Source organism: Merops nubicus, unplaced genomic scaffold, assembly GCF_000691845.1.
Source record: "Merops nubicus isolate BGI_N331 unplaced genomic scaffold, ASM69184v1 scaffold23230, whole genome shotgun sequence".
Lineage (NCBI taxonomy): Eukaryota > Metazoa > Chordata > Aves > Coraciiformes > Meropidae > Merops > Merops nubicus.
Window position 1 is genome coordinate 666 of NW_008583834.1, and position 11,803 is coordinate 12,468.

Below are 11,803 nucleotides of genomic sequence, written 5' to 3' on the forward strand. Positions count from 1 at the left end.
AAACAAAAAAACAAAAAAACAAAACCAAAACCTGCCACCAAAAAAAAAAATCTGATGTAAATAAAGTACTTTTTTACAGAGTATGAGATAACAAGATGTTTATTTATGCAACTAGTTGTTTGGCCTTTCAGAGTTCAGATACCCTTTGCATTTGCACGCTGGAGCTAGCTCAGAACCACAGTAGTTTCCTTTGACATGGGGCAACTAGTTGTGATGTTTTGTTTTATTTTGCTGGTTTAGGTTGTGGAACTCTGGCAGTGCTGGAACAGACTGAAGCTGGGATTGTTCTGCTCAAGAGGTAACATAGGCTTATGTTTTATTTTTTAAAGAGAAAAGCTTACTGTGCCTACTGAACATCTCTTTGCCTTTACATACAAGTCATAGGTTTACATTGCACAGATTTTGTTATGGGAAGTACTCTGGGTTGCACCCTTCCTGTAGTGTAAATAATTTTATAGAAAACTGACAATGTATATTAAAAGCAGCCTCTCTGCCCTAGCTTGAAATTGAAAGTTTTAGCTTTTTAGCAACAGTGTGTTGCCACCTAAATTTATGCCATTATGATTGACGTGTACTGAAAGTAGAGCAGGAAGCTGTGTAAAGTCATGCAGGTCCTTCCTAGGAGATCCAGTAGTCTAAGGGTGAGAGGAGTTTGATTTGCGTTCTGGATGGGAGGAGGAGAAAGAGTAAGAAGGAGGGGTTTTAATATTACCATTGACCAAAAATTTGTTTAAGTTTTGAAACAGCAATTGTTTAGTTAAGAGGGCTGAAGTAGAAATGCTTAACAAATAGTTAATCATAGAGAAACTTTTAATTCATAATTATAAAGCAAGACTTTTCCAAACTGTTCAACGCCCTAAGTTCTGTTGAGCGCTCTGGTTTAGAGCTGTTCATTTCTATGTTTCCACTCCAATTACCTTGTAGTGGAAGGTCCTGTAACTTCCTGAGCCATAAGCTATGTTATTTTCTCAATCAAAACATTCTCTGCGTGTGCCCCTTTCCCTCCTCGTTACTGCCATGAAGCTTAACCTGAGCTTAACTGAACCTTCAGTGAAAATGGGGTAATAAATTAATATTTGCCATTAGATAACAGCATGGTCATTAATAGCTCTTGCAGAACAACTAATATATGGTATCAGTTCCCACATCATGAATTATTAGTGTGTTGAAAGCCTTTTTAAGGGAGTGTAGAGGTCTTGAATATGTTCATCACTCTCTGTTGGTTTTTCGTTGTGATTCAGCTTCCTAACGGTGCTGTGAATTGGATAGGGCTCTCCCAACAGTTTTGTCTTTGTTTGCCTCAGTTATTACAGACAGAGGGCTTCTACCTCTGTAGCAACAACCTGGAGAAACCATAGATCAGACTGAGACATGTGGTACCTCTTTCTCTGTCTGGCAAGTTTAAGACTAAAATTTGATTTCACTCTCTGTATTGATGTGCAGAAACAAACTTTATAACTCTGGGAGGGTTATAAAGCAGGTAGGTTTATTATGGATTACGGCGCTGGGTGCAAGGGGGATTGCTCCTCCAAACTTGCACCCTGAGGGAACAGACAACGAGGATTATATGGGGTAAAATCATGCATATTCGTTAGGTTTCACAAGAATAGGTGGGAACATTCTAACTGTTTCCAGAAACTCATTATCGTAAGTGTCAACCCACTCGTGCGTGTGCGTTCCTTCCTGGCGGGCATGGGCCGGGGTCTTCAGGATGAAGGCTCTGAGTCTTCCTCAGGGTTGAACTTTTTTACCTTTGTTCTGAGAGCATGTGCAGTGTCCATTGTTTTTGCAAGAACAAGCTGTTGTAACCAAATGCTTCCTATCAACCTTGAAAGGTGCCCATCTTATCAAGAGGTTTCAGAAGTTTCAGTCCCTCCTGTCTCTGAGTTCAGCATTCATCACACAGTTTGCAGGGGCTTTGACAATACACAAGCCCTTTATCTTGCACCTTGCACAATTTATGTGGCTTAGTGCGTAAACGAGTAGCTGTTCATCACACGTTCTACACCATTATGTGACCTATTTAACATTTGTGGGGGTCAAGCACATAAGCATAAGGCTTGACTATAGCTAAGAGTGTTAATTGCTTACTTCAGTATGTGGAAGGTCCTTGGCTCATTTATGCTTCAACTTAATCAGCCTGTTCTGGAATAGGGTTATAAAAGTTGATATTGCAACAATTAAGTTACCTGTAAGAAGATTCACTGGAAATCAAATATATAAAACTGCTGTTTAGAATGATAAAGAGGGAGATTTAAAGAAATACTGTCTTTGCGTGTAACTAGTCCAGAATTTTATGTCATGCTTTCTCACTGACAAATATATTCATTGTTCTGATTTAGTTTTGACTGGAATGATGGCCTGTTTGATGTCACCTGGAGTGAGAATAATGAACATGTGTTGATCACTTCTAGTGGAGATGGATCTCTGCAAATGTGGGATACAGCTAAAACCAAAGGTCCACTGCAAGTCTATAAAGAGCATGCTCAGGAGGTAAACCAGGCAAACTTGAAAAATTTAATGGACAATCTAATGTTTGAGTTATTAAGATTTATTTGTAGACTTGTATCAAAAGTGGGTTTGTTGTCTATTTTTTTAACTTTGTGAAGGTCTGTGGCTTGAATTTATAACAACTTTATGTTGAATATAAAGTGAATTACATATTGTAAATATTTGTATACACTTTCTTGTGCTGTACTAGGTAATGCTTAATTACTTAAGTCTAATATATTCTGAAATACCATTTGTGATTTCTTACATGCTAGGTAATCATTGTGTTGGATGAAAGTACTGCAGTCATTACATGATTTTTAGAAAGCATTATTGGGTAGGTCAAAATCCAACAGATGATATATTTAGCAGTGTTATCCTTGAGGATAATGTCATTACATTATACAGATCCTTAGGACTTCTGTTGTATATGGGAACTGCTTATCCTTTTCCATCCTAGCACCTGTGAGATCCCAGTCAAATACCAGCAAGCCGCTATTGGGACAGCACATATTTTTATTTTAGCCTTGATTTGGTGCTGTTGCATTTGAATTTCTTAAAATCTGTCTCTTTACACAGTACTATAGGGGTAGATAAAAACATTATATCCACGTTTATCAATGTATTTGCATGTTGTTAAGGACATCTATGCTTCAGTATATTTATCTTCCTTCAAGTGATTTTTCTACCCTTTTTTCATGCTTTCCTTCTAACTGCCCACTTGCTTCTGTCAAGTCTTCAGATGCAGTGAATTTTAGCCTGGGTTACTGACATTTTATCTGAATGACATAAATCTGAATAAAATAACCTAGTGGATATGTGGTCAAGATATGAAACACAAAGCTAGAAGCTGAGTGACTGCAGTTACATGACAGTCCATCTTCAGTACCTTATTTGTAATTTTGCTACTTCGGCTTAATACATATCCTATGCAAATAAAGGATTTTGTGTTTATTTTGTAGTTGTGATCACGATTTTATGATAGCGTTCAAAGGCTGATGGTAGAAAGATGTAGGCAAAGCGTAATACCTTTTTTTCCCCTCCGTCGTTTTCTCATTGAAATTCTATCCATAGGTTTATTTTGGTTCTGCTACACCATCTGTTGTTTGTGAGGTAAACATTTCTGTGTCCAAGTCTTGTTTTAGCAGGTAGCTTGGGGAGGTGGATGTGTTCAACCATGAGTTAGACAGTATAGGACACATGGGCTCAGTGTTCAATGTGAGATACAAAAGGTTTGTACTGATTCTTTATTCAGAGGATAGACCTCAGAGGGTACATACCTAATAGAGCAGACAGTGCTCTTTAAAATGATTAACTACCCTTCTAACCCTTAATTCCTGTCTGACACTTCTAATGATAACTTTGTCACTGTATTTTATAATATTTCTAATGGAAGATTGACAGGGATCTGTTTCTAAATGAGATCATTGTCCCTACTGAAAAAGAATGTGCATTTTTAATTTAAAAGCACGTCTTTATTGTCAAAGGACAATGAGTTTTATTCCAGCACTAACCAAATGCTGAATCTCATTAATAAATTAGTCTGATTTACTTTGGTTTTGATGAGGTCACACTGGAATGTGAGACAATAGAATGCTTGAATTATTTTTGGCTTGTAAAGTGAGCCTGATCATTCATTTTTAACTACTTTAAAATGTTTGTCTTTTTTTTCATCATCTTTTCATCTTGCTCTGAGGCATTTCTTGCTGCTGTTTAGGCATAAAGTAGTATTAATGTATTTTAGAACTGAAGATGAAGCATTGAAAGATTATCAGCTGAGGTTTATGCTGTGTTACTAATATTTCCCAGTTGCTCAACACAGCTTCTGTTGAAGTGTCTGTAAATTGGTGTTGGATGATAGCATGAAAAGAATAGAAGTGAACCTTCCTTGGTTCTTCACACCACCTTCTTTTTATACTTTTCCCATTTGCCTGACCTGTCACATGCCAAATGGAAAATATCTGTTGCTTTTTCTGAGCCTGTTGTCTGTTCTGTTTTTAATTCTGGCCCGAAGGAGGATTTGTCTGGCCCCGCTGCCCCCAAGGCAGCTGCAGGGTGCTGGGCAGTCCCAGCCACGCCTGCCACGCCCGCCCAGGCCCGTGACGCAGCTCGTCTGCAGCAGGTGCACGTGCTGGTAGCTTGTGAGCAAGCTGTAAGCCAATGTCTGCTCTGCCTTATCACTGCAGTAGATCTGATACAGGCTAGGTGAATTTTGTGACACAAGGTACGTATTTCTCAGAGACTGAATTCTTTCTGGAGAATCTTGGGCATGAATGAGAGCCAAACACTTCAACTGAGCTGGCTATGAGGCTGTTGTGTGAAGGAGGCACACTATTTAGTGTTACATCTAGGGGCATTTCCAAACTGGAGCACCTTAGGAGATGAACACTGACCATCATGCAGATTCAGGGGGAAGGAGAGAGGCTAATGCTTATGAGGAGCTCAGGAGCCACTTTGGAAAACCCATGTCTTCCATTCTCAAAATATGAACAGGTTCTTGTGTGTCTCCCTTGTTATTATTTTGATAGGAGGAGTAAGGTTGAAAGAGAGGGTTTTGTAATGAGCTGTAGTACTGGTAGTTAGCTGACAAAAGCAGACGAACCAAAAGGTAAAACTATGCCAAAAGGCTATTTTGGACTTAGGGGGTAGTCTGTCAAGGCAGGGACCAAAGTTAGAATAAACTGTCAGAGAAGAAGGAGCTTCAGCTACAAAGTGAAAAGCAATTTCTTAATAACTGCAATGATTACTTGTGAGGGAAGATGAGTTTTAAATTTTATCTTATTTATTTGAGGATGTGAATGGTAAGAGGAATGTCATAGAACCTAGAAAAGATGAAAGACAGGAGTATTTTATGGCCTGTATTTCTTAGGAGAATTAGACACCATAAAAAAGCAATTATTGTCAGTTAGCTAAAACCTCAAAGTGAACTCTGTAGTCATCTCTGAAGAGATGGCATTTACATTGTGAGCTACTGAAAGCAAAACTTGATCAGAGATAAGAAATCAGTCTGAATTATGGCTTTTTACAGTGGTAGAAACTTCTAGTGATGGTGGGTCTGTGTAGATTTTGTTATGACTTCTTTTTTTCTTCCATTTTGGCCCATCTTTACTTTTTTTTTGATACTTTTCTGAGCCTCTATGTCCCTTTGATACAAGACTGAGATGTTAAGTTCCATTTTTGTTCAGGTAAATGGCATTGTTGGCAGCTTTGTGGTGCTTGACTGGTGTGGGCTTTTAGCTGATCATGATACAATCTGCAAATCCAAGTCTATTTTGTGAAACTTTGGCTAACTAGAGTTTCAAGCTCGCATTCTAATGCTCTAATTTCTAAACTAGGCTGTTATATTATTTATAGGTATATAGTGTTGACTGGAGCCAAACTAGAGGAGAGCAGCTAGTGGTGTCTGGTTCATGGGATCAAACAGCCAAGCTGGTATGTTTTTTTCTGCTGAAGGTGGAAAATGTGATTTGTTTTGGATCTCATAGTTCTTTGTGTTAAGAAACAGCACTTTATTCGCTTTTCCCCTTATATTTACACCGAGGCTGAAATTCTGTTTTAACTGAGATGTTGCTTTATCCCTCAGTTGCTATCACTTTAAGTATACAAGTGCTTTTCATGCCATACATGGTAAAAAGAAATTCATTTAGTCCTTTCTGTATGTATAAAACATTTTTATGTACAAAATCCTGTTTGAATGTGTCCCTCAGCAGTTTTCTTTTTACTTTATTCAGTGGGATCCAGCTGTGGGGAAGTCATTACGCACTTTTAAAGGCCATGAAGGGGTCATTTACAGCACTATATGGTCTCCACACATCCCAGGTTGCTTTGCTTCTGCCTCAGGTAAACACGATGGGAAAAGGGTTCTCACAACAAAAAAAAAAACCCTGTGTATTATTGGATTAGTTCAGCACTTTGTCCAGCAGATGGTAGTGTGCGTCATACTTAAAAATGGAAGAAGGAAAGATAAGCATATTGCTGCATCTGGATTTGCAGGTTCTCTTACAGTCTGTAACTCATCCTCTTGGCCCTTTAAAATGGATCAGCAGTTTTCTGGCAGTTACTTCAGTGACCTGGTGGCAGTTTTTTTCTGTTATTTTATGTAGTTCTCTTCCATTCACCTCATTTTTGTTATTGAGCACTGAATCATGTTATATACTTTGTGTTCTGGCTTACATTTTTGTTCAAATAATCTCAAGTGTCCATAGACTTAGCTCCGTGAGGAACATCATGAGTTCCCACTGAGCTGTGTTTAAGTACTGCTGGAGATCTCTGTGCCTTGTTCTTTGGGAAAGGTTATCAGCAATTTTACTTTTCTTCCTTGTCCAGTGCTATGAATCATGCCAGTCAATGAAATCATAATCGAGTTGGGTGTCCTTAGAGGCAAAGAAACTGTGCAGTGAGGTGGCATCATTTTCCAAATGGTGTTCCTGCTCCAGAGACAAAAGGAGAGCTCTGGAGAGAGACCTGGAGCCTAACTGGGTGAGGGGTGCTGTGACCCACAGAGTTTGCTTGGGAAACAGAGGGGCAGTAAGACATTGATGACCCCATAGTATTTTTTAGGAAAAAGAACATGCACAAAAGACACAACATTACTCTTCTGTAAGTGCTTCTCAGGTGTGAAATAAATATCTTCTAGGGTAATGCTAGGTGTAAAATCATTAGGTAAGGGAAAGCGAAGTCTTCAAAATGATGGTGAATGTTCTTACAGTCTTCTAAAATAAAATGTCTGGTGTGCTTCTAAATGAAATAACTTCAAACCAGAGGCTTTGCATAGAAATCACAGCATGCTGATTTGGAAAAGATTTTTTTGTTTTCTTTGGGTTTTAGTTTACATTGGAGTTTTCCTGTGGTTTGGTTGGATTACTTCACTAAGGAAAATGCATATTGGGAGTTTTTTCTTTGGTCAGCAGGACTGTGGATAATAGAATTATTCATGACCCTCTGGCTTTGGTGATTTCCTTATTGTAAGAAAGGCATATCAGACAGTTTATGTTCAGAGAGTTTACTTCACTGTTTAGTGTCTAATGGCATTCTAACCTATCAGTCAAGATATATACTGAAAGTCAAGTGGAACTGTTCGGGAGGCTGGACCTCCTCATTTGAAACTTTCTGTGGTCCACATACTTTATAAGGATGACAGAAAATTATGGGACAGAAAGCTTAATTTCACTGGTGACTGATCTGTTGAGCTAAAGTTGGAGAAAAACTGCCAACTCAACATGATGGAACTGTGTCCAATTTGCAGGTGTTTTTCCTTTTGATACAATAGCTGGAACGGTTGACTTGAAGTTTTGTGGTCTCTTTTGCAACTTTGTGTTGTGTTGAAAGTTAGTGACTGAAAATGTATCTGGAGGGAAACTTTTTGTACTTCCTCTCATCTGACTTTTTTTTTTACATTTTTTAAACAATAGCTTTTTGAAGGGTATTGTTGAAGAGTATTGAAACATTCACTTCTTGAAGGAGACCGTGCTGCTTTAGGATTCGAGTGTGTGTGTTCCGGCTCTTGCCCCTTCTGTCCCCTTTCTCTTATCCCACCTCTCACATACCTACTCACAACCATGTACTTAAGTTTATATTAATAGGATAAAATCTTAGCACATGAGAAATTAACTGTTTCATGTTATAACATCTTCAGTTTTGCATATGTTAGTAAAGTAAGTTAGGTGTGTTGTGAACCATAGATAGGAAAAATTGTCGTGAAGTGCTTCTGATTTAACTAAATTTAAGTAAAGCAGTGCACTTTAAAAAAAAATAATTTTAAAGAAAATAAGCAAGAGGGAAGGAGGTTTAGGAACCTGTTTCATGCCTTACCCCTGCCCTTTTTTCTGCCTTTCTTTGAATCCAAACAGATGACAGCAAAAGTTTAATTTCCACTTAACTAATTCATTTGTGAACACTGAATACAGAAAACCAAGCACAACTTCAAGCCAGAGTAAAATATCTGCTAAGAAGGACCATTATGTGCCTAGACAACTTTTCCCTGAAGCTAATAAGGTTAAATCTTTGCTTTTGGAGTATGACTTTTTCTCAGACTACTATGGGAGTAGAAAAAGCATATGAGTAAAGAAAATGAGAGACCTAAGACTGCAATATAAAGCAAATGGAAAAAAGAATCTGATACTAAAATCAGTTATGGCTATTTTGCTTCATTATGTCTCTGATTTGAATACATACAGGAAAACTAGGTTTGTCGGCAGTGGACCACAAAACACAATTGAATTAGAGAAGATAAATGTCTGATGATTCAGTTAAATTAGTTTTTATTCAGTATCTAATACACTTTGATTTAACATTTACAGGGATATGTGAGGTACTTTACAATGTTGTCTTCATGTACAATCATTTGCACTCTCAAAGTCTAGTAAGTGGCTTATCTTTTTAACTTTAAAATTGGGAGTTAATAGTAACAGAACAAACTGTTAAACCTGTGTGTTTAAAAACCTGCTGTTGTGATGTCAGTAACAATTTCTGAGCTGATAAGATAAGCAGGATGTTCACATGTACGTGTGGCACCAAACCAGAGCCCTGGTAAATGTCTGCTTTACACTGAAAAAAGAGTGGTGTGGAAAATGTTACTGAAGAAGTGACATAAATGTTTAACAGCATCTTTGTGGCTAAAAGGGTAAAAGGGCTTAATGAGTCATTGTGTCGTTTGCCCGGAAGGTGTCTCTCTTTTTTTTCTTTTTTTTTTTTTTTTCCTTACCTAGACAACGAACCTGTGAGAAGCACAAAAAGAAGGTGCCAAATGCACACATCATTAGTATATAGTTAGATGTAAATCAGTTCTACTAAATGACTCTCCATAATTACAAAGCAATAGGCCTTGCTTGGGCGGTTTATAAAGAAAGCATCCTTTATGGTATCAACTGTCTTTATTACCATTTAAATTTAAGAGTAGACAGTAATTAATGAGTAGCATTTTACCCTTATCTGCATAACTGTAGTATTGTTCGATACAGATATGACACTGCTAAATGAAAACATGAATGTTTTGGATTTGACAAAGCCCAGACTTAGAATGACTGATAGCTTTTATCTTAGCTACTGGACCTCAGTTTTAATGCTGCATTCATTTTTAAATCATTACTGTGCTCCTTAAGTTTGCTGATGTTTGCTGATACATAGTTGTCATAACATCTTAAATCATGAGTAAAGGGAACAAGTTTTTCTTAAACCTGCAAGATAATGTCTGTACTCATCAGTATTTAGATTAATTGTGTTCTTTGCTCTAAGACATTTTTCATACTGAAGCTCAGGGTGAAAAATTTTCTCACAACAACAAGGTATGATAATTTCTGAGAAATTCTTATTATGTTGACAAAAGCATTGGGAAACTACCTTTGCTGTTTTACAAATGAACCTGTAAATCCAGCTTCTGCTTTTTATAGACCCTTGCATCCAGTGCTAGACTTTAAGGTTATAATTAAAACCCATTGTTTACTCATATTCTGTTTTATTGCCAGCTCTGATATAGTGAGTTGCCTTGTGAAAAGTTTGTCATCTTGCCTGCTGGTCTTTTAGTGACAAATTTGCGTGGTTAAGGGGTTGTCAAGCTGTAGTTTCATAAATCAGGCTGGCATGTAGTCTTGGCACACCTTACTGTGTTTGGGATCCAAATTGTTAAAGAAAACTAAACATGAACAGATTACTTTGCACGAAGTGATGAGCTGGGAAGGTGTAGATCTCCTAAGAGGAGAGTTACTGGATTAGCTGCAAAGGAGTAGCTTTGAGTGCAGCCCTTCAGTGAAGAGGCATTTTCCATGTTTATGTTGCTGGACCAAACTTGGGGTTGTCAGGTCTTTGACATCGGCTTTCTGAAGCTTCAGCTTGCATTCTTGCTTCAAATGTAGCACAGGGCAAAACAAGGAGCTGCTGGGGAGTGAGACTTGCAGACAAGTAATTCCAAAGATGTTTGTGTTTATGCAGGTTGCTAAAAAACTGAAGGAAATAGCCTTCTGTTGAGCTATGACAGTAGTTTATCATGAGTTCCAAAACACTCTTTACTTGAGGTTCATATTCCATTAATTTGTGTGTGGTGTGGGTCCGCTCTTTACTTTTTCTGGTGTGATCCTGGTTATTTGCCTGTTGAATGTGCTAGAAGACATGCCATTATGAACAAGATTCAAAGCTTTGTAAAAACTGGTCATTTTTGGAATCCAAATTCTTGAGGGATAGAAGAATAAAAGGCTTCCATTTACCGCATGTCATCTTGTTGTACCAATTGAGCATCTAGAAAGCGAACTGACTATGAAGTTACTGTGTTTTGTTGCAGTTTAGACTGCAGTTTAAACTGCTATTTATGTTAGAAGCTATTAAAATATGATTTATTTGCTTACTTTGTTGTGTCAATTCTATGTAATGAAGTGAGGTGGGTATTTTCGTTTGGAGTTCATAGCTGCCAGGCAAACCAACACAATACTGAATTCACCCAAGCCTGATACTGGGTAAACTTAGTAAATCAGCCTCTTATGTGCAGGCTGAAATATGTAGTACATGCTAATCATAGTAATGTATTGTATGCAGCACATGTTAGAATGTAAAGCAGTTTTTCAGGTTATATTAGAGTCTCATACTGCAAGATGATGGTTTAGTGTTCAGAAGAAAAATGCAGTAGCAGTTTTTTTACAGAGAATTAGTAGGTCTTGGGTCATTTGGGCTAGAGATAGTTATCGAGCCAATATTGCTATTTGCTGAAGAATGGTTTAATAATAAGAAGTCATAAGTTACGTCAACTTTGAAATAAAAATTTTGTTCCAGGATTCATTTTTAATAATTTTGGAAAACAGAAATAACAGTTTTCACAGATTTTTTTTTCAAAATTTTTTTAAAATATAATTTACTATTTTCAGAAAACAGACTCTGTTGAGGTTTTCTCTGAAATAATTTTAAGCTGTTTTGATTTTTAGCTTTACAGCATTTTGTATCAGACTGAAAAATTACAAGTTGGAAGGTATGTTTCCATTGGTCATTAAGTTTACCTGATATCTAGGTTGTAGTACGTGGAAATAGAGTTTGTGCATTCAGTAGAGTCCTGTTGGGCTGTTTAAGTAAAGCTGCTATTTGTGTCACTGTGTTTCTGTCTCTTTGTGTGAAATCTCATGAGCTTTATTAATCCCCTTCTAGGTTCATTTATCTATGGTAGAAATGGACAGCATGATCATTTTAACATGCCTTAAAAGATTTGGTTTGGGAGTCATGAGATTTGGGTCTTGCTCTTTATTCTCCCACAGATTTTTGTATTTGATTCTGGCTAAATAATTTAATCTGGTTTAATATTAAAAAAGACCTGTAAGTAAGCAAGTAGTACTAACTT

The 11,803-nt window shown here is 37.3% G+C and overlaps 1 protein-coding gene across 1 annotated transcript; it reads left to right on the forward strand.

Annotated features, from left to right (window-relative positions):
- Window positions 1-240: 240 nt before the first annotated feature.
- On the forward strand, window positions 241-6,330 carry PEX7 (peroxisomal biogenesis factor 7; the record flags this gene model as incomplete). Its single annotated transcript, XM_008942476.1, has 4 exons — window positions 241-298; window positions 2,343-2,493; window positions 5,845-5,922; window positions 6,222-6,330. Coding segments are annotated over 4 exons (396 nt in total), but the record flags the coding sequence as incomplete, so codon positions are not given.
- Between the last annotated feature and the right edge of the window lie 5,473 nt (window positions 6,331-11,803).